Raw genomic sequence first — 23,663 nt, 5'->3', positions numbered from 1 at the left:
GATTAGTGACTTTAAGGCACAACGGTTTACCTTTAATTTGAGCAGAGGCCTGGGTTGGGTAAACTGAAGATTATATGTGACCACAAGGCAAGACAGTCTGCATGAAGCTGTCTGCATTTCAAACCAGCAGATTCCAGAACTATTTGACTGACACCAGTGCTAACTTGATGGACTTGGCTGGCAGACAATGGGCTGGCTCAGATTTCCGGGCTTTGCTAATAGGCTGATTAGTTCTGATTTCTCTGGAATGTATCTCTCCCCAGGAAGACAGCTTTTTCTTTCAGTTTTGCTTTGAGTTCAGAGCTGGGAGCTAAATCTCTAATTTTCTCTTTCTGAGATGTAAAAAAACTGAGAATTCCATGAGAGAACTCTGTTCTTTCCTCAGTAAGGCTGGAGGTCATTTTGGCGAAAATAGAAACCGATTAAGATCAAAACTCAGGTTGGAGACTGGGTTCAGGTGAGACAAAGAGTCTTAAGAAAGAAACAGACTTGAGGCTGATCCTTTGAGTGAAGGCCCAGTTTGATAAAGGTTAAAGTGACTCTCCAGAAGAAATGCTACATTTGGGAGTGCTGAATGAATGTTGCTGCCAAGAGACCATCACTGACAGTACGCCAGTGGCTTTGATCACTCAGCTAGCTGGGAGGACAGCCTACTGCAAAGTATTCAACTTCGAAAGCAAGGACCCCAGTATCTTTTTTTACCTTAATCCCTATTATTTTCAGCCCTTCCCACTCCTCTGCGTCTGTCTAACTTGAGTGTGTATGGGAAGAGGGTTGGACGGTCAAAAGGTGGCAGGTTAGCTTACCATTTTTCCGTTATAATCACTACATATTTCTTCTTCATTTCTGTTATAAATAAACATTAATTGTGTTTCAACTTACAAACCTAGTGACTGTACATTAGTGGGCAGTCAAAGGCCAAAGATTATGTAGATTTTATTCAGATTATTGCTTAATTCACTTGTGTTGGGGTCTGTGGGGCTGGAGTTGACTGTGCACTAGCCCAGGGTGTCTGAACAATAGAACATTAAAGTCAATGGAAAAGAAAACTAAGCAGGATGTAGAATAGGCTGGCAATTCCCTTTCATCTATTTTGTACTTTGCCGAGAATGAATCCCTTCCCCAATTATTATAAAACGGCTTCATTATTTCGCGACATATAGAGAGTCTTGGACAGTAGAACAAAACGGGCAATTCTGGATCAGCTGTCTCATGCAAGGATATTTAATATCAGGTAATAAATCCAATACTGCCTATTTTGCACCATCTACCATTTTATTCCTAAGTGAATGAGCTGAGCAGTCATGTAGAGATTAAAACTTATGATCATAAGTACATGAGACTGATTTGTTTTTCCTCTTCAGATGCTGGTAACATGGTTGTGTATTGGTTGCAATTTATGTGGGTAAAAACATGTTTTCTGATGCAATTGGCATACTAGTGTCAAGCGATGATCTACAGACACATTCAGTACATCTCCACACAACAAATGTAATTATTCATTCCTTAATATAATTATATAAAAAGAATTAAACAATAAGAAATTGCTTACCGTTCGTGTAGGCAATGACAAATTTCACTGTAAAGAAAGGAATGAGAAAAATTATAAGTTTTTAAAACTTCTGAACACTGCTCTGGAGTTCAGGGCTCATTTTTTGCAAGTGCCAAGGTACAGTTTTGATTCTTCAATTGTGATGGCTTACCTTAAATCTCACCCTACTGCTAAACGGTCATTATATTGTATGAGAAGGTGGGTGCTATTTTTGTCTCCTGTGTGATCCAATTTTAGTGACGGAAAGCAGATTTCAATAATGGTCTAAATGATTAAGCCAGTTGTTCGCTAAAAACATTCAAGTTAAGGGTGAAGGAAGCTGACATGAGGTATATACTAGGAGAATGACCAGGGTGGGAAAAAGTTTGATTTAGAAAATCAATAGCTGTTGAGCATCATAATGATTAAAGATCAAAGGTTAGACAGCTTAGAGTTTAAGATTGTAGAGTAAGTGGCTTGGGGGAAAAGTATTCCAAGGTCGGATATTGAAAGAAGTGGGTATGGGAAGAAGGGAAGTGAATCTGGGTAGAAACCAATACAAGGAAATGATCAGTGATGACCTTATCCATGATATATGTGATTGGAGTAGGGAGGCTCCAGTGCCGTGTTGCTGATCCTGAGGCCCTGTTTACGCAGTCGAGAAATGCGACGGCGTTTCCGACGGCGTCAACACTTAGTCTCAGGATCACAGAATCCCGCCCCTGATCTTCTGCCTCAATTTTACATTCCCACCCACTCTATGTAACCCTTGATTTCCAAAAATGTGTCTTTCTCAGTCTCTGGATGTACCATGTTTTGGATGAGATGTTAAATCGAGGCTTTGGCTGCCTTCTTACATCGGTGTAAAAGAATCCAGAGCACTGTTTCGATGAAGAGCAGGGTCATTCTTCTTGAGTCTTGGTTAATACTAATCCTTCAATCAAGATCACAAGAAACAGATTGCTGTTTGTGAGAGCTTGCTGTGTGCAAACTGGCTGCCATATTTATTTCCTTAATTACTGCAATTCAAAAGTGGCTGTAAAGTGCGTAGGGTTGTCCAATGGCTGTGAAAGGTTTATAAAAGCTACGCTACATAACTACAAGTCTTTCTTTTCACACTTGAGTCGTGGTGAACAAAATTCAGGAAATTGTGTAAATTGAGAAAGCTGGAACTGGAACAATCAAGGGTGAAGATCATCACATTGTCTTGGCTTCAGCTGATCTACATGTCTGAAAGTGCAACAGTTGACAGCAAGGAAGCATTATTTCCTTTGGTAAGTTTAAGGCAGCCAGTAATGTAACAGTAGTAGCACTGAGAACAGTTTGTTTGCATTGGTGTTGTGTTACCATAACAGATAAATGCTTGGTTGGCAAAAAACAAACAGATGACTTTTAATTGCCATAAACAGGTGGGTTTAGGTCGTGCGGGATATTAAAATTTCAAATCTAAACCGAATCCATCTCAAACCTGCCAACATTTTGTTTTAATGGAGGTGGGAGAAGAGTAAGGTCGTCAACCTGCTCCCAGGAAGGAGGTCATTTATTTAAACATTGCAATAATGCTGCATGCCGTACATTTTCCCTCCATTTTAAATTTTACACCCGCTGGAGATATTTCCTGATCCTTGAAAAACCCAGCAGCTGAAGTGATGAGAAGACTGTTGGATCTGGCAGGTAATTGCCTTTCCAACACTATTTGTTGGTCTGGAAGAGTAGGAGCACTGCTCCTCAAGTCCCAAAATTAACTTGCCTCCTGCCACATGGGCAGGCACCCCCCCAACTTGAAACACCATCACTTGTCTACGATCACTCCAAAACTAGCATCCAATCTCCCTAACAGCAACTTCCGATCTCTCCCTAACTCCTGGACTTTCTGTTCCCTCCTTCCTCTCCTTGTTTCCCACCTGCAGCATGATGTTTAAGGCTGGTTACCCATAAGCGAAACTGCTTCTTGAACTGTTAAGTTCAACAGGACCTGAGTGAAACCTGTTATTACAGATTTTCCAAATACAAAACTGCTTTCCTCAGGCCCTGTGTCCTCCCTGCATGAATCAGGGTTAGAGAGTCAGAGCTGCAGGCGTCATAGTGTTTGATCAGTGCACAATTTAAGTTAGTCAGATTTCATAGAATGTTATTCCAAGTTACAGCTTTATCTTTGATCTGGATGATGTGCTCTTTGTAACTAAAGAGTCTGATGCAAAATCACACCAAAGGTAGTTATGAAACAATATTCAAGTCCCTTTTTGTATCACTTGATATGGCTTTGTCATTAGGTTTCTCTACTTCTCAGATGAAATTCATAGTTCCGTGGCTGATCCAGATTGGCCCCAGTTGATTGCAGGGTGCGATTTACCCAAAAGGGAACAAAGTTCCCTTGCAAGCGCGGTTAGCCGTGTGTTTCCCGGCACTCGCAGTACCGAGAAACATGTGGCTATTCAACGCTACTCGTGTTGAATAAGGGGCCTAAACGGGAAACGCGCGGCTGAGGCTGCACACAACACATTGTTCCACTCACTGGAACTCCCCGTCCCGATCTCCGAGGCCCCCAAAGAAAAATCTTGACCTCCCCCCAGCTCGAACGCAACACAGGAGGACCCTCCCAGCACCCTCAACACCCATGGTGGGCAACCGTGGCCCAATTGCACGTGCTTAAAAAATGCCAGCTTGGCACTTTGGCTTGTTGGATCTCGTAAGGTGTTCCGAGTATTGCAAATCTCGTGAGAGGCATGGCCTCATTGCGTCACCGAATCTGGGTGACGAGGCTGTTCGAACGCACCCAATATATTGCTTCAAGTTTCCTTATGTATTCATTCCACTGGGCAGCACGGTGGCGTAGTGGTTAGCACAACCGCCTCGCGGCGCTGAGGTCCCAGGTTCGATCCCGGCTCTGGGTCACTGTCCGTGTGGAGTTTGCATATTCTCCCCGTGTCTGCGTGGGTTTCACCCCCACAACCCAAAAATGTGCAGAGTAGGTGGATTGGCCACGCTAAATTGCCCCTTAATTGGAAAAAATTATTGGGTAATCTAAATTTTTTTTTAAATGTATTAATTCCACAAAACAATCACATTTCTTGAGTGTTACAGCTATATCTTTAATGGCCAGCCCTGATGAGACATTTTCCAAATGTGCCATTTTAAAATTAGATAAAAAGTAGCCGATAGGGAGATACAGAACTAAAGTTGTGTGCCTCAAGGAGGTTCCCATTTCTCTCAAAGATGCAGCTTACTGAAGATTCAGATCTTCTCTTCCTTTGCTGAACGTGCTGATTCTTACTGGGATTCAGATTTATTTCCCTCCTGAAGATGCCTACTCTCACTGGGATTCAGATTTACAGATCTCATGACTGTTTAGTACCTAGCAAATGGGTATTCTTCCTACATGAATCCAAACAGGGATATCATGTGGATATTAGACTTTGGAGAGCATTATAGCAACTCTGTTGTCAGAAGATATAGATCTACACTTATTTTTTTAGATGCACTGAACAGTGATTAGGAATGGTGACCTTGGTTTATGTTTTCTTTGCCTTTGTGCAGGCATCAGCTACGGATCAGTTGGTGGCATTCTCACCTCCAAGTCAGAATGTTGTGGGTTGAGTCCCATTCCAGAGATTTGGTTACATAACCCAGTCTGATAACACCAATGCAATATTACTGTTGGAGGTACTATAATTTAGATGAGATGCTGTACCGAAGTCCTACCTGCCTATCAAGTATACAAAAGATAGAATGGCACTATTCGAAGATGAAAGGCAAGTTATCCCCAATGTCCTGGCCAATATTTATCCTTCAATCAACATGATTAAAAGCAATTAATGTGGTCATGTATCATACTGCAGTGTGTTGGGCCTTGCTGGGTACAAATTAACTGTTGCATTTCCTAGATTACACATCAAAAGTAGTACATTGGCCGTAAAATACTTTCAGAAACACTAGCTCTTGATAGGCATGATATAAAGCTAGTCGTCTTTGTACATCCCTCAGACTGGTTCAGGAAATACTGGCATGTTTTGTTGGATATTTTGAAACGGAGTTGTGGAAACTGGCTAAATATATCCTGAACAGCCTTAACTATTTAAATCAATGAAATTGATGGGGATATTAATGTTTTACTGCAAAATATAATTTCAATCTTCCAGATTTCTGCCAATGGAAGATAAGGACCGGGATTCTCCGATCCGGCGACCAAGTTCTGACGGCGGCATCATAAGTGGCGTGGCGCAAGCCACTCTGGCGTCAACGGGCCACCTTCCTAGGGGGCTAGTACGGCGCCAGAGTACTGCTCTGGCACTCGGAAGCCGGCGTGCCACGGCCGGCGCGGATCCGCGCATGCCGCCATGGCCGGCGCGAGTCCGTGCATGCACATGGGTTCCCATCTCCGCGCTGGCCCCCGGACAATATGGTAGAACCCTACAGGGGTCCGGCGCGGAGGAACATAGGCCCCCCATGGAAACTAGCCCTCCCGCCGCTCGGTCGGCCCCGATCGCGGGCCAGGCCACTGTGGAGGGCCCCCCCCAACAATTCGGAGTCGGTTTCTCCGCCCCTCCACCAGGAAGGCCACCGCAGCCAGAACTGCGAGGTCCCGTCGGGTGGGACCATACGTAACCCACGCCGGCAGGACTCGGCCAAACACATCGGGCACCCGGCCCGTCGAATCGCTGAGTGGGGGCCGCTTCCAACGGCCCCCGAACGGCGTGGCATCGATCCCGCGGGCACCCGGGAATCGGCGCCAGAGAATCGCAGCCAAGGATTGGAGGTTTCTCAGCCCACCGGAAATGTATTTTCATTTAAGACCATGTTCAGAGTCCTTCCAAAGGATTGGAATCTTCTATCTTGTTTCTGCCTGGTACTCAGGGGGGGGGGGGGGGAGGGCGGCCCCACCCCTCAGGCATGGGGAGGGATCACTCTCCATACTGATAGTCTGGCAGCTGTGCCCAAACATATTTTTTCCACAGTTTCAATCCTTTAGAGGAATCCTCTATATCTCCCCTTGTGTTCTCCATCATACATTAACAAACGGCTGACTTGCTTTCACTGCGGGCCTTCTTATTGACCTGCTGGATCCCTTGTCCACCCGCCTTTCCTGAATAGATTGGGATCCTGGCAGCAGTTTCTTAATTGGCTGCTTCCGGGAAGATTGCAATAAATTTCCGGCACGAATCAATGGCAGGTAATGGAGGCACAGATCAGCCATGATCTACTTAAACTGCGGGACAGATGCTCAGAGCTGAATTACCTATTCCATTCCTACGTTCTTGTGACCCTTTGTCAGATGAAACAGTGGGTTATAGTATTTTAGTGTACCAACAGTCTCAAAATTCAGGAGACAGTACAACGAGGACACCAAACACTTGGCAACCAGAACACACTTACCCCCCCACCCTGCACCCCAACCTACATCAGCGGAAAGGCACACCAGCCCAGCCCACTGGAAAAGGCCACTTCAACATAGAGCACGGCAGAGAAGAGAGAACAGTGGGTTATAAAAGGGGGAGGAGGATTGCAGTCGAGGTTAGTAACAGCTGTTTTGAATTAGAAAGGAATTCTGAGCTGTGCAGAGTCAGGAACTTCAGAGTCACATGACCTTGCTCTTGAAGCGAGAAGAGAAAAACAGTGAAAAACATTTAAAGTATCATCTGGGGAGCACCTGCCAGGAAGTGAGGAACTCACCAGAGCACCACATTAGTGAAAGGCTTTGGAACAAACTGATGTAGCAGGGTCAGTGAGAATAACAAAACACTGCTATAGATTAGGGACAGCCTTAGAGCAAAGAATGTTCAATGGAATGAAATTTTATAAATTCAAACGTTCAAATGTTAAAACAGAGCAACCAAATAATGAACAACAAATCACAACACTGAATACAGAATTATGCACAGATGTATGACACATAGGGATAACACACAGCATAGGGTGTGTTACTTACAGTATTATTGTGTACTAAATGCAGAGCAATACAAAAATTAATGTGACGCATAAGCATAATACAAATACATGATTGCCAGCAAGCTATTCAGCCGAGGGAATAATCACAAGTTTGCCTGATTGTCTCACACCACCCGACACACATAGTAATCTTTATCACAAGTAGGCTTACATTAACACTGCAATGAAGTTACTGTGAAAAGCCCCTAGTCACCACATTCCGGCGCCTGTTCGGGTACACAGAGATAGAATTCAGAATGTCCAATTCACCTAACAAGCACGTCTTTCGGCACTTGTGGGAGGAGACTGGAGCACCCGGAGGAAACCCACGCGGACATGGGGAGAACGTGCAGACACCGCACAGGCAGTGACCCAACCGGGAATCGTGCTAACCACTGTGTTACTGTGCCACCCATGCCATTCACTTAGTTTTCAGCACTAGATAATGATGGAAAAGGGAATCTGATGGATTTTCCCCTCCCTATCCCGATTGCTAACCTCATCCCCCTTTTACTGTCTGATTTCAATGCCACTCTACACTACCTCTGGATATGTTGAAATTCTCCTCTTTCTCTATGATTCTAACACCACCCCTGTCTTATGGTCTCCAAATCTAATGCAGATCTACGAAAATGAACTGGCTTAAGACTCTTTCTACAGTATTTTAACATCAATATCATGATATTGACGATTTTCATGTTCCAGGGGCTGTCAGAACAAGGTTTGGATTTTTTTTTGTAGATAAGACACCAGGAAGAATGTGTGGCCTGCAAGTATGTGATTTTTTCTATTTCTGTGGATTTGAGTGCACAATGTGCCAGAACTAGCAGAGTGCATCCTGGGATGGAATGATTAATTTTCAGAGATTGACAATTGCTGACGAGATTTCACAATGTCCATGTTTCTCTCATCTCTGCTGTGAAAGCTGCAAACACAGTACAAACAATTTTTTCACAAGGCTATCCTAAATTTTTATGGAGTGATTTTAACCCTGCCACCTGGCAGAAACCAGGTAGGCAGTTGAAATAATCTGTGGAGCCCACTCAGGACCTGGCTCTTCCTCTCATGTTCCACGTTTAGCAGGTATTCTGAACAGATTAGAAAGTTGCTCATGATAATTCTTTATGGGCAGCACTGCTGCCTCAGCTCCAGGGACCTGGGTTGGAATCTGACCTTGGGTGACTGTGTGGAGTTTGCACTTTCCGCTCTGTGTCTGTGTGTGTTTCCTCCGGGTGCCCCGGTGCTCCCACGATCGAAAGATGTGCGGGTTAAGTGAATTGGCCATGCTAAATTGCCTCTTAGTGTTCAAAAGAATAGGTGGAGTTGCGAGGATGGGGAGGGGGCATGGGCCCAGGTGGGGTGTTCTTTCAAAGGGGCGGTGCAGACACGATGGGCCAAAAGGCCTCCTTCTGCACTGTAGGGATTCTATGATTCTAAATATGGGGTTACCTGGGCCTGACTGCTGTTGTAACTAACTCCCTTGTTGGGAAGTGTTAAGGGGCTGCAAGAGGCCCAAAAAGGCAAATCTAGGTACTTTTGTTTTGGTTTGCTTGTGAGGCTAGGAAGAACATAAATGCTCTCTTCCCCTCTCCTGCGGATGTGGGGGAACCATTCCTTTGACTACTCGCTGACCCATTTCTGCCCAATCAGGTGCAGCTTGCTACCCGTTTTGGATGGACACTTTAGGGCCTAAGTGGATAAAATCTCCTGGGCCTTCATCTGTGAATGTTGGTATAACTGGTTGCCCGCTATTGTCTCCAGTTAAAATTGAGGCTTTAGTCTTTCCAGTTTTCTTCCCATCTCTTCTAAAGGTGTTGACGGGTTCCACAATTCTGTATTTACCTCAATTGACCTTCACATGCAAGTCTTGATAGTGTGACAGTGAGCATTAGAAATACATCTGTGTAACAATCACAGCAAAACCCAATTTTCTCATCCTCCAGTTATTTGCATGTATCTTTCAGTGGGAGTGATGGGGTAGTCATCAGGAATAAGAGCTGTTAATATGTTCCCCTTTCTAATCCAGAGCACTGAGATCAATTGTAATCGTGACTGAGGCCAGCACAGTAGGAAAGGCTTCTGGTCTATATTTAAATTTAACGTTGTGAGCCCATATTTTGTACTGTGTTGTCGGTTTTATTTTCGGATAAAACTATGGAAAGAACTTTCATTTGAGTCAGGCCTCTTTAACAGTGAATCTCACTGTGATGGTTCGCTTTTATTCCCAAGGGCTGAATTTTGTGGTCAAAGAGGCGATGGATGTTAATATGGAGAACACCTTACACACCAAGTAAGCAGTCTGAACATCAAACACTGCCAGAGCAGGTACAGCACAGGTTAAATACAAAGTAAAACTCCCTCTGCACTGCTCATTGAACACACCCAGGGCAGATACAACATGGATTAGATACAGGACCAACCATTGTTGTTTAAAGAACTGAGCAGAGCAGCTCTAAATGTGCAGAAAAAAATGCATAGCATCATTACCACTGCCAGGAAGAATGTTTGTCTAAACTCTGCAGCTTTATTCCCAGGGCAAACGCGAAAGCCATTCGCCATGTCGGTCTAATCTCTGACTAAATGATCACAAGTCTTACAAGCTTCTACGAACACCGTGCCCATATATACTGTTCAATGCAAAACACCCGAACCAGTAAGCTTCAGTCTATCAATTGCTTCTTTGTCCAGTTGAAATGAGAAGAATATAAATTTCACATCAGGATACAAAATTAGATTTCTATCTCTGAATGTTTAACAAAATGACTTTTCTCTTTCTTTAAAGTAGGTAAACCTTCTTACCTTTTAAAAGCAGGAAATGCCATATCAGGAGTTTTGCCAGCTGTCCCATTTTTGCCCCTGGTCTTCAATAAACTTTTCACGGTTGTTTCAATCAAAAACAAATCATGATATCATCACAGCCTTTGTTGCAGAGTTCCAAGTGTTTTTGGTCCAAAGGGACCTGTTTAAGTTTGAAGTTTTTCTTTAATTGAGGTGGTGGGGTAGGATGTTGTCCTGTCCTGTCCTGTCAGTAAAGATTTTTTCTTGAGGTGGGACCAGCCTCAAAAGCAAATAAACCCTTTTTGCCTGCAATTAAATCCAAATCCTATGCTGTTCCTAACTTTGGCAGAGGGTAATGTGACTCTCCCGCTAATCACACTGCTCTGCACAGCTCCAGACCCGAAACTGTGTTTCTTCTTTCTCTGTGTGTTATTCATTTGCTCAGAGTTGGAGCAGCTTGAACAGTCCCAGCCCAATTTGGCTCTGAGCCATAAAACTTCTCCACTTTGGATTTTTCTGACTTATTTTGATTTTCTTTTCCCACTTTAATCTGAATTTTCTTTACAGAAATCTCACCACCGTGATCTTTTAACCCTGTGTGTGCTGATGTAATTCCAAGTGCAAAATTCTCTCAAAAACAGGGAATATTGATTCATTTTACTATAAAGCCAGAAACAGACATGTAATTATACAGCAGTTAATATACTACACTGCCCTCCTTATTCAAAAGTCTCAATTTATCAAGTCTGCCAAAAATGGACTTGAGCCACCTTCTGACACATGCTTGCTTGTGGCAGGCAGCTCAAGTGGCTGGTTATGCATGCTATACTTTACTTTTCCAAAAGGAATTTAGCTCCCTTATTTGAATAGGGCACTGGCTCATGATTTTCAGGGAGCTTGGCTTGGACCCTGATGCACATTTAGCTGGGAGCAGAGGCAAGTGGCCAATCAATCTAGATTTCTTAAGGCAGTATTGGTTTTCACAAAATGGATTAATATTGCCACATGTCTCTATTTTTTTTATCCTTTCACTCTATCCCTCTCCACCACCCCTGCAACCTCATTTTTGGTCAGACAGTCCTGGGTTCTGATACCGCTCCCTGTCATGATATGCAGACATGCACATAATGAGATACAGACAGGCACAGCTAATGAACACAGAGAACAGGACATAACCAATCAGCAGGCAGAACACTTGGGGGTGGTTTCCCAGTATAAAAGGCACGAGGCATTCACACTCCGCCTCTTTCCACATCTAAAGAGTGAGTCAGGTATATATATCACATAACACCTACAGCACGTGGCTGTCATAATATCCACTCATGTATATAATGAGATGCAGACAGGCAGTGATTGACACATAGAATGACCAGTAAGCATACAACACAGTACAGCCAATCACCAGACAGGACACTACCACTATAAAGCCAGAGGGCACTAGGTTTCCCGCTCTCTCGGGAACCAGCTACTGAGACAGTCAGAGTCCACGAGCTAGCAAGTGCAAACACCATGCGGTAGCTAGTAAGTCTGGTCAGGCTACTACAAGGTCACCAGTCAGATCAGTATAGTGTCGACCCACAGCTGGATATGTATAGCAGTTCTATAGTTGAATAAAACAGTGTTGGATCTTCTCCAGTGTTAGACGTCTGTTTCTAACTTCCCTGCATCGAGTGCAGTCCACATCGAACCAACCTGCCTAACACATCAGTGGCTAAGAGCTCGTCTGGTTCAGTCAGACAGAGTAATCATACTTAGGTTAGCAGAGTTGAACTCACAGAGAATTGACCTAACTGTGTGACAGGTTCAATAAATCAAATTGAACTAACTTCAAGGTCTGGAGTATCTTTCAGTTATAGCTGCATCCGGTTGCAGCCCGTGTTATCTCAGTGTGCTTAACACGACACTCCCCATGGACCTTTCCAATAGTCATTTCCAAGTACGCATTTTTCCTGTGTGAATCCAAGCAGTGAAGCATTGCAGGCTGTTCAGTTTTTAAATTATTTGTTCTTGGGATGTAAGCCCTTGTTTATTGCCCATTAATAGTTGCCCTGAGAGCATTAAGAATCAACTATAGTGTGGAACAGGAGTCACATGTAGATCAGACCATAGAACAGGATAGAGATGCCAAGTTCCATTTTTTTTTGAAGGACATTAGTGATTCAGTTGGGGTTTTAATGGCAATCCAGCATTTTTCAGGCTTGTTTTTGTGCGCTGATCACTGAACTTAGATTTACAATTTGGCACGGTGCGATTTGAACTTACAAGGCTGAATCTTCACATCTTAGTTATTGTTCAGGGCTCAGGGCCATTTTTGGTTTGTGAACCTGATTGCTGCAGTGGCTCTTGGTTGCTCTTTAATCTTTGTTATGGTTGACCGAAATTGAGTTGGTGTATTTGGTGACTGCCTTAGTGCCCTAAGAGATGGCATGCCTGGCTAGTTCCCCCAGCAGCAATGAGATGGATGGTGCTCTGGATCTCTCGGGATGAAATGCTGTGGTGCTTGTTGCAGTGGCTGAGTTGAGAGGCCTCTGAGGCGATGCGCTTGAAAATGCCAACCACAAAGAAGTTCATGATGCTCAAAGCCTTGGGGAGATCCGGGTAGGAGGGTGGACCTGGGTCAGAACCCGGTACACTTTAGTGGCAGAGCCCTGCTTGCAGGTTTTCCTCTGCTTCTTGTGTGGCCCTTGGTGACTTTAGTCAGCGACTGCTTGGAGGCCTTGCAGGACGGCCCGCCCTTAGCTGAAGCTGCCAGTTCAGGCATGCTGCTCCACTTTGACCAGGACACGGGCAGCAAACCAATTACAAGCTTGCCTTTGGGATCCTTTTTTAAACATTTTTTTAATAATTAAGGGGCAATTTAGCATGGCCAATCTACCTTCCCTGCACTTCTTTGGGTTATGGGGGTGTGACCCACACAGACATGGGGACAATATGCAAACACCACACGGTGTGACCTAGGGTCGGTATTGAACCCAGGTCCTGGGCACCATGATGCAGCAGTGCTATCCACAGTCCCACTGTGCCTCTCTGCCTCTGGGATCCTTGACCAATTAGGGAGAGCAGGTGGGATGATGTAGCCATTTAGTCAGAGAAAGGAATACTAGTTAAAGGGATCACACACTGGAGCTATGCCCCATTTGGACCTCTACCCACCTAATCTGGAGTCTTCCAGTAAACCAAGTGGTATCCCTTTGCCCCCCCCCCCCCCCCCCCCCCCCCCCCCATTTGTGAGCTTTCAATGCAGTCTTGTCAGGGTCTAGCTTCCGTCTCCTTTGTCTTCCATTGTTCATCTTCTTCATTGTCATGCGAATATCACTATAAGAAATGTTTGGCTGCTCATGTTACTGCAGTGATGTCAGAGTGTGGGTGGAGCTGAGCTCTGGTTCTGCTTTTTAGTTTCACTTTGACAAAAGCTTGGGCATGTCAGTGTTTTTTTAGTTTCGTTTCAGTGTTGGAGCTGAAGCCAGACAGAGCAGGTGTACTGCTGTTCTCTCTGCCATGAAAAGACTATCTCTTGATCACTTGGTGAATTCAGAATTATAAATGTTCTCAGTAGTGAATGTAAACCTGGTGTGCTTCTGTTAAAAGGTGTTTCTTTTGTCTTCTGGATGTTGTTTGGGAAGTTATTAAGGATTACTTAGTGTTGTATTCTTTGGGGGTTGTATTTGAATTGATGATTGCTGAGATGTTCACTGTTTGTTTTAAAAAGGTTAACTTGAGTTCATAGAATAAACATTGTTTTGCTTTAAAAAATACTGTCCCATTTTTGCTATACCACACCTTTAGAGTGGGCCGTGTGCTCCCCATACCACAATCTATTAAAAGTAGTGGGTCAGGTAAATTCCATGATACATTTTGGGGTTCTCTAAACCCTGGCCCATAACATCATCCATCTCTTTAACCTTATGCCTACCAATGTGAGCCTTCAACCATTGCACAGCTCTCATTCCCATTGACCTCCCTGTCTTCCATAGAATCCCGACAATGCAGATGGACGCCAACTGGCCCATCAAGTCTGCACCAACCCTCTGAAAGAGCACCCCACCCAGGCCCACTTCTCTCACTCTATCCCTATAATCTCATCTAACCTGCCCATCTTTGGACTGTGGGATGAAACCGGAGCACCCAGAGGAAAAACAAGCAGACACTGGTAGAATGTGCAAACTCCATTCAGACAGTCACCCAAGGCTGGAATTGAATACGGATCCCTCGAGCTGTGAGACAGCAGTGCTAACTACTAATGTTACACCATGCTGCCCAAGAGGGATCGGTAGAAATATGAGCTGTTGGCATGTTGAAGGAGCCCCGAGACAGCAATGTACTCTGGGAGGCAGATCATTTTGAGATGATTTTATTTTGAGGAGGGGGAAGAAAGAGTTATTTTCTCCATGAAGCACCCAAAGTACCTGCATGCCCTTCACTAAATTCCAGAATAAGAATATGAGGCAGGCCATCTTGGACTGAGTTGAGGAGAAATGTCTTCACTCAGAGGGTGGTGAATCTCTGAAATTCTCTAACCGAGGGTTGCAAAAGCCACGAACATGTTCAAAGCAGAGATAAATTTTCCAACACTACTGCATGAAGGGATACTGGGATAGTGTGGGAAGATGGCATTAAGGTATATGAACATCATGATCCAGAGGGGCTGAATCGCCCCCCCCCCCCCCCCCCCCCCCCCCCATGTCCCAGAAGTTTGTCTGCCAAACACTGCCCATGCACCAAACCTAGAGGAAGCAAATGCAATGATCACAAGTGGCTTGGATCAACTGGAATGTTACTTCTGGACTGGAGACCGTTGTGCCAAACACTCGTCATGTAGAACACCTGGACCAAATCTCTTCTCAACCTTCTCTTCGCTAAGGAGAGAAACACCAGCTTTTCCAATCTATTCATGAAACTGAAATCTCTCATTCCTGGCACAATTCTTTTCTTTTCTGCACTTTCTCTGATGTCTTCACATCCTACCTAAAGTGTGGTGCCCAGAATTAGACACAATATACTGGTTGAGGCTGAACCAAAATATATATATTTTGGGCAGCACGGTAGCACAAGTGGCTAGCACTGTGGCTTCACAGCGTCAGAGTCCCAGGTTCAATTTCCTGCTGGGTCACTATCTGTGTTGAGTCTGCACGTTCTCCCCGTGTCTGCGTGGGTTTACTCTCGGTGCTCCGGTTTCCTCCCACAGTCCAAAAACGTGCAGGTTGGGTGGATTGGCCATGCTAAATTCCCCTTAATGTCCAAAAAGATTGATGAGACCATCAATTCACGCGATACGTGGTTAGAAGTGAACAGTGGTTTTAATCGTCTTACAACAGAGCCTGCCTGTGACGAGATGAACTGGCAGGCAGGCTCACAACCTCAACCTTTATACTTCCGGTTAAGGGGAGGAGCCATGGGCGGAGCCAAGGGTGGAGCCCAGTACAAGCTCCTCATCCCCCCCCTATGGGTAGAGCCACGCAACTACACGTGATCTAATACGAGGTATAGGTTCAACACATGTTGTACAATACAGTGTGGATTATTAGTATTTATAATTCACCACAAAAGGTCAGGAGGGGTTATTGGGTTACGGGGATAGGGGGGAAGTGAGGGTTTAAGTGTGTCGGTGCAGATTCAATGGGCCGAATGGCTTCCTTCTGCACTGTATGTTCTATGTTCTCTGTATATAGTCACCAGAAATATAATTTTTGGGGTGTTTCTTGCAGTTCATCAGATATCCCTGACTGCCTGACTCCTTAGAACCGCAGAAAAACATACAGTGCAAAGGAGCAGCAGAAAACCTCAATTAGTAATGGTGCTGACACTAGATCACAATTAGAAACCAAGGAAGAAAATCCATGACATTCCTGATCTCTCTAGGCCTCTGACACAACTCTTGAACAACCCCGTACTCTATAAAATACACTCTATAACACATCTCTCTATAAATGCACTTCTACAGTATATCCTTTACAGACATATCTCAATACCCTCTTTGAACACACTCCAATTATACCTTCTAATTCTCCTTGAGAACACATGGCTCTAGAACACTGCTCCCATGAACACCCCTCCAGAAATACACCTCCTGCCCACTATAAACTCTTTTCTACATATAATTCCCTATAACAAATAATTTTAGTGAAAAACATCCACCATTTTCCCTTCTTATACCTAGAACACTTGCCCTTGAATTTACATGGGGATTATCCTGATCTCCATCTGTATTATCTGTAGATTTCAACGGAATCCCCGATAAAGTGGCAAAATTAGCATTTCAGCTATTTATGCTGATTAGAACATAGAACATAGAACAGTACAGCACAGAACAGGCCCTTCGGCCCTCGATGTTGTGCCGAGCAATGATCACCCTACTCAAACCCACGTATCCACCCTATACCCGTAACCCAACAACCCCCCCTTAACCTTACTTTTTTAGGACACTACGGGCAATTTAGCATGGCCAATCCACCTAACCCGCACATCTTTGGACTGTGGGAGGAAACCGGAGCACCCGGAGGAAACCCACGCACACACGAAGAGGACGTGCAGACTCCGCACAGACAGATTACATAGGTAGTTCCTCCAATGTCTCTCTAAAGTTACAGCAGGTGACTGGATGAACCCAAACGGAAATTCATGACCATTTTTTACCCCAAAAAATATACTTTATTCAGAAAATTTATAAAAGTACATTACAAAACATTTCAACTTAAACATTACAGGAAGTACCATTAAATTTGACTTGTGTGTTCCACTCTTAGATGCTTCTATACAATCATAATTCTTTGCTATTTTTAATATACATTCCATGTCAGGCATGCAGCCTGAGGGCAAAACATTCCAAATCCAAAAATTACAGATAGTGTAACAGAATTAACTTTCCATGAACAGCATGAAGTGCCTCAACATAATTTTAGTACTTCTGTATTTGCAAAGTACATTCAATGTCAGTTATAGAGCCCAAGGAGTTCTACATATTTTCCAGTCCCTTATCTGTAGCCCTCTAAAATGGACACCAGTCTACAAAATGGAGAAGTGCTAAGACTGCAGGGAAAAACAGCCATAGTAAAGACACACAGCTTGCAGTAGCATTTTGCACGTACAAAACCGGTTTCAAGGCAGTTGCAGAAACACAGCCAAAGGTGCAAATAGGAAAGCAATCTGCATATTAATGAGATGATACCAGCCCAGTCCCAGATACAATAGAAACAGTTTAAGTATCAATGGATACTTTTCTATAGCTACCCAGCCAGAATGGCGCCAGAGAACCCAGGTCAATGACCCCTAGGAACCGCCCCCGCCATCGAGGAACGACTCCAGGATAGGGGAATTCGAATGATATCGATTGGGAAAGACCCAATCGATACCTAGCAGGTGAAAGAGCCCGCCCCAAGGGGCACGGACCTCTGGGACCTATAAAAAGGTCAAGCACATGATTCGGTCTGTTGCTTCCAGGCTCCGGCCCAGATCTGTTGCATCCTGACTCCGACCCCAGCCTCCAGATCCTGTCTTTCATCACCGGCCGTTGAGCATCAGCCATCTTTCAGTAAGTGCCAAAACAACGATCGCTACGTGACCCAGGCATTGCTTATACTCTTGCCGACTATTAGTGAACAGAAGGTGCAGACCAGAAAGGAACAAAGGCCTTGTCCCCTGACCTTGCTGGTTCCTACTTAGATAAGTATTTAGTCGTTTAATAGTAGAAATAAGTATCAGTCTTTTAGCGTGTGCATGAGTGTTTATTATATCTGTTATAATAAACACTAATTGTTTAGACTTACTGATCGGTGTTTAGACTTATTGCTTTGAACTTGACGTTGATAACTTGTGACGGTGTCTGTTACGGCACCTGGCGACTCCTGAGCATAGATACAGATACAGAGCCAAACCAGTGTTAAGCACATGTCCTTTAAATGGAGGCGTGTTAATCACACTAACAGTAGAACGGGCAACATATCGTACTATAGCTGAAAGGCCTTAGACAGCAATCTTTTCCCATTGCACCGCTGCAACGGCTACTCAAGCGTTAGTATATCACTCAGCACAGTCATTTCCAAGCGGGCTTCGGGGTGGTCCCGATCACAGGAAGTACTCAACAGTGCGACTTTTAAAAATGCCGGCTGGGACCGGCTTTCAGATTGCCGGCCGTCTGCGCATGCATGTCTCCTCAGCAATAAGCAGGCACGGAGGCCAACGGATCAGAACGCCTCCTCCTGATGACAGCACGCTGACCCAGGAGCAGTTTTTATTTTTGAAAATCGCTGAAGTCTTCCTGTCTGGAGCGGCGGCAGAGAGCAGGTCACGCTGACGTTTTCTGGCCGCGAGACAGATTCCTCCGTTTTGCAGCTGCTAGCAGTGCTGAATGAGCTCCAGGGCCTCTGGTAAACAACCCATGAAGAAGAAGTTGACAACAGGAACAAAGCAGCAATAAAGATGATTACTTGAGGTGTGCGTTATTAATTGTGCCACTGCAAATCAGGATTCAAAGTTCTTGTGTGTTATATGCAGGGAACCACTGGCAAATGAAAGTTTAAAACTCTCAAAACTTCAAAGATATTTGAAGACGAGGATGGCGAGTTCGAGGATAAACGTCTTTTTTTTAATAGATGCAGTGAGATCTTAAATTATCAGCTGAAGTCATTACCAGAAATGTAATATTGAATAACAAAGCAAGTGAGATCATGAGGACCAAGCAGGCTCACCTGACATGTTAACGGTAGATGAAAATGGTGGGTCGCGAAGTTCGGGCAGCATGGGTCCTGAAGGTTGGCCAGTGTGGGTCGTGAAGGATGACCGGTTGGTAAAAATGGATCCCGGGACTTCCGGTTGCGGCTATGCCGAGGTAGGTCGCACGTTCGGCAGCTCCCGCCAGGAACGGACTTTTGGGCTCTTTTGACGGACCTCAACGGCATTTGTTTGACGGTTCCCAGTATGGGAAGGTGACAGTACGGTTCCCCCGGCACTGTATGGATTGGACCAGGAGTGGAGTGGTCAAGAAAGTGATTTTAGTGCAGCGAAAAGTGCAAGGGAGGAGAAGCAAGATGGCGGCGGGTGGAGACCAAGCAGCGTGGGTGCAATGGTCACAGGAGCAGCAGAAGTTCCTCAAACGCTGCTTTGCGGAGCTGAAGGCAGAAATGCTAGCGCCAATGAGGGCGTCGATCGAGAAGCTTGTGGAGACCCAGAAAGCCCAAGGGGCGGCGATCCGGGAGGTGCGGCAAAAAGCCTCGGAGAACGAGGACGAGATCTTGGGCCTGGCGGTGAAGGTGGAGGCCCATGAGGCGCTGCACAAGAAGTGGCAAGAAAAATTTGAAGACCTGGAGAATCGGTCGAGGAGGAAGATTCTTCGGATTCTGGGTCTCCCTGAGGGAGTGGAGGGGTCCGATGCCGGGGCACATGTGGTCACGATGCTCAATTCGTTGATGGGCGTGGGAGCTTTCCTTAGGCCCCTGGAGCTGGACAGGGCTCATCGAGTCCTGGCAAGGAGACCTGTGAGCACCTGCACTTGACAGGCCTCTCGACACAAATCCTAAGGGATTCTATTCTATGAACATGCAGCTGATATGTGACCATCAGCTGCACATCATGCATGTCTGCGCCCGATATTCGGGCAATGTGCACGCCGCCTTCATCCTGGCATGCTCGATAATTCTGGTCTTATAATCAAGCCCCGAATAAGGACCTGACTGACCCAGCCCTTCCTTAACCTAACGTGGTCTGCCACTTTCAGGTGCGCCTCCTGCAACAAGACTATGTCAGCCTTCAGAACCCGCAGATGCGCAAACACACGCGCCCTCGTCATTGGCCCGTTTAACCCTCTTAACATTCCAGGTGATCAGCCTGGTTGGGGGGCACTTCGCCCCCCCCCCCTTTGCCGATCAGCCATCCCCTTTCCTTGGCCAGCCCCCCAGCCATATGTTGCGCTTCCTCTGGCCTGCCTCCTGGCCGGCTCCACCCATGTCCTCCTCACTGTTACCATGCCCAGTTTCCATCCCCGTCAGCAGAACAACTGCCCCCCCCCCCAGCAACACCATCCTATCACCTAACGCCTGCTCTAATCTAACTATATGGACACCCCTCACCTTGCTTCCGTTGATTAGCTGCACTCATCTAGCCTGGGGCTCCCAGCCTCGGCACCAGCCCGTCTCCCATCCATTGTTCCCAGTCATCCCTTCCCCTGACCCCTCCACAGCACTTCCCCAGATCAGCCCTACTTAAGCAAACACTCTATACAAGTCATAAACAACCCCATTCAAGTTAAACAAGAAAGAGATAAAAAAAAATAACAGGTACTCTTCAGTCCTTCCCATACAGACACAGAAAAAGATTGCACAAAGTTCCCCTGAAGCATCCATTTTAACCCAACCCTTTTAACTGTTTTCTTTATTAATTTCCCCCCCAGCCAAACTCCAACTAAGCAAAGAGCCCAAACAGAAAACATTCAGGGAAACCACGCAAAAAGTACGCAAAGGCAAGAAAAAAATAAATACATCCCAAAAGACACCACATATACTTAAAAGCTCTAACATGAGTCCAAATGTCCTCAGCTCAGGGCCAGCCCTTGCTTATTAACGAAGTCCATCGCCTCTTCGGGTTCCTCAAAATAGTGGTGCTGACCCTTATACGTAACCCACAATTGCGCCGGAAAAAGCAGCCCGAATTTCACCTTGTTTTTATACAGTATCTCCTTCATCTGCCTGTAGCCTCCCCTCCTCCTGGCCACCTCCACCTCAAATCTTGGTACACACGCAGGGTGGTATTGTCCCAAATACAGCTTTGTGTGCTCTTTGCCCATTGCAGCACCCATTCCTTGTCCAGGTACCTGTGGAAGTGTACTACCATTGCTCATGGAGGACCCCCTTGTCGCGGCTGCCTCACCTGCACTGTGTGTGCCCTGTCCACCACCAGCGGGAGCACCTTGTTCCCCAGCAACTTCTGAAACATACCCTCCACAAATGCGGCAGCGTCTAGCCCTTTGCCCCCTCCGGGAGGCCCACGATTCTCACGTTCTGCTGGCGAGATCTGTAGTCCAGGTCCACCAGCCTTTCCAGAAGCACTTTTTGCTGGTCCCTCAGCCTTCGGATCTCCACATTCGCCACCGTTTCAAAGTCAGCCTGCTCCTCCACTGACTTCTCCAACTGCAGGAGCTTTTCAGCCTGATCATCCAGCCTTTTTCCCATCCGATCAATCGACTTCTGAAGGGCTCCAAGTTGCCATGCTTCAAAGCCAAAAAGCCCTCCTGCATAGTCTGCAGCAGCTGCTCCATTGTGGGCTGGGCTGTCGGCTCCTTGCCGTGAACACCAGCCATGCTGGTCTCTCTCAACAGCCTCCACTGTGCCCTTACTCTTCCACTTCTTCTGCTGTTTACAGTCCCTCCGGCTTCTTAGGTCCATACAATTCTGTATGGGTCCTGTGCCTGAGTACTATTGCTTTCCAGTTCCGTGCTCAAAAGCGCAGAAAAGTCAGGGGAAAGGTCCAAAAGCCCGATCGAAACAGGAGACACCAAATGTACGACCTACTCCCTCATAGCTGCCACGGAAGTCATGCTCGATGATTCTGGACATGTACGAGATGACCCCCAGGCTGCTCTCCTCCTCACTGCTCGGCTCACGGGAGTCCTGTGTCACTGACCGGGGGTACCATAACCAACAGGTGACGCAAGACACAACGCATGATTAGACCGTGCGCCGGGGGATGGTGGGGGCGAGGGTGGTGAGAGGGTGGTGTTGTGGGAGGGTGGGTTAACACACATGTCACGGGGAATCGCAACTCAGCAGAGTCTGATGTCCTTGCCCGTGGTGGACCTCTATCCTGGCGAAGTCCAGGACCCTCTGCTCTTCCATGTTGAGGTGCTGCAGATCTGGCGGTCCACCTCCAGTTTCCTCCCACTCCCGGCGGCTATGAGCGGCCTTCTTTTGGCGGGGGTGAGAGGGGTGAAACAGAAAATGCAGTGTTAGTGACAGTCCGACGCATGCAGCCCAAGGAGTGGGTAGCTGGTGGCCTCAGTGGCCAGGGCACCCGGCCATGGCGGCCAGTTTGAGTGCTGGCATGTGGTGCAGGGTGGGAGGGCTACGGGTGTGTGGAACGTGGGTTAGTGCCAGGGGTACAGAGTTGCCTACTCACCCTGGCCGCCCCGAGAAGGTCGTGCAGTTTTTTCTGGCACTGCTGGGTGGTCCGGATGGTGTTGCTCACGATGCTGACCTCCTTTGCCACCTGTGCCCTGTACCACATGGCGAAAGGTGGCGGCTGGCAGCTTCCTTCCCGGGCTGGGGTATAGGATCAACCGCCTCTCCTCCACCGCGTCCAGGAAGTTTGGCATCTGTATATCTTAGCACCGCTCTTCTCGCTGCCATCTTGTTGGCTGTGATATCGTGTGGGGGAGTGAAGTTTGTATATGCAGCTGAGCTTGCCAGCCTTCTGAGTATCAATCTCGGACCCGGCGAATCCAGCACCGGCTCTGATTGGAATTGATTATGTTCCATGTGGCGCCGGTGCTAGCCCCTTGACAGTAGCCGAATTGGTCCAGGAGCAGTGCCAATTTTGCTGTCGTGGAACTCCATGTATCCTGTGCCAGCGTCAACACTTAACCTCAGAAATGGAGAATTCCACCACAGGTCTCTGCATATGAAGTCAGTCACTTTCAATAAGTGTAAATGAGCCATGTTCTGAGCTCTACTGATTATCTTTTGAGTATAGATTAGTGTTTTTCAAACGCTTTTTCTGGGGACCCATTTTTAACAATCGGCTGACCTTTGCAACCCACCATTTCCGCTTGTCTTTACTGTGACATGTGAGCCTCCTTGGTCCTCATGCTATCACTTGGTTTGTCATTCAATGCTACGTTTCTATAAGGTGGTTCATCAGAGATCATGGAGCTCACACCAGCGCTACTTTGTCCTGCTGTGGAATCTCCTGCGACGTTCTCTCGAGCAGATTCAGTTGTGCGATCCTAGCCTGTTTGTGTTTCTGGCCTTCTCTTCCTCGGTCCAAAAAGATCCATCTTAAGTTCTTCACACAGTCCTGTTGCTCGTTTGCTGGTAGCTACAAAATGGAGGAAGCTCTCCTCAGTAATTTTGCGCCCAGAGCCGTGACGTGGGCGCAGTGCAGTGGACCGCCCCCGCCGCCCACTGAATTCTCCAACCCCCCCAAAAATTGTTCCGGCATGAATCGCGCCGCCCGCCTCAGAGAATGGCGGGAACCAGCGTGACGCTATGGGTCCCGGGGCTGCCCGAATACCCCCGGCCAGACGGGCCGAAGTGACCACAGGTCACGTCGGCATAAATTAAAACACCTATATAACCAGTTCTGATTGTTGACGCCGGACAGCGCGTGGTCACGGTGTAGGTTGGCCACAGGAGAAGTGACGGTGTGGCCGCAGTCGGTGGGGAGGGGGGGTGTGTGTGAGTGGAGGGGGGATGTGTGTGTTGAGGGTGGGTGTGTGTGTGGAGGG

The 23,663-nt window shown here is 46.4% G+C and overlaps 1 protein-coding gene across 8 annotated transcripts in view; it reads right to left on the bottom strand.

The window, feature by feature from the left end:
- The window catches only part of LOC119950783 (matrix remodeling-associated protein 8-like), a 120,542-nt gene that overhangs the window by 77,516 nt on the left and 19,363 nt on the right, over positions 1-23,663 (bottom strand). For 6 of the 8 annotated variants that reach the window (XM_038773563.1, XM_038773564.1, XM_038773561.1 and 3 more), the window contains one exon: positions 1,553-1,579. Coding sequence is in view for 4 of the 8 variants with exons in the window: in XM_038773561.1 (XP_038629489.1) it covers positions 1,553-1,579 (27 nt within the window). In the remaining 4 variants the exon portion in view is untranslated. Of the gene's footprint in view, positions 1-1,552; positions 1,580-10,255; positions 10,639-23,663 lie in introns of those variants that run through there. The other 2 variants (XM_038773558.1, XM_038773560.1) reach the window with 1 other exon arrangement.

This window comes from Scyliorhinus canicula, chromosome 16, assembly GCF_902713615.1.
Source record: "Scyliorhinus canicula chromosome 16, sScyCan1.1, whole genome shotgun sequence".
Taxonomy (NCBI): Eukaryota; Metazoa; Chordata; class Chondrichthyes; order Carcharhiniformes; family Scyliorhinidae; genus Scyliorhinus; species Scyliorhinus canicula.
The sequence above is the reverse complement of the archived record's forward strand: the minus strand, read 5'-3'. Positions and strand labels throughout refer to the sequence as shown.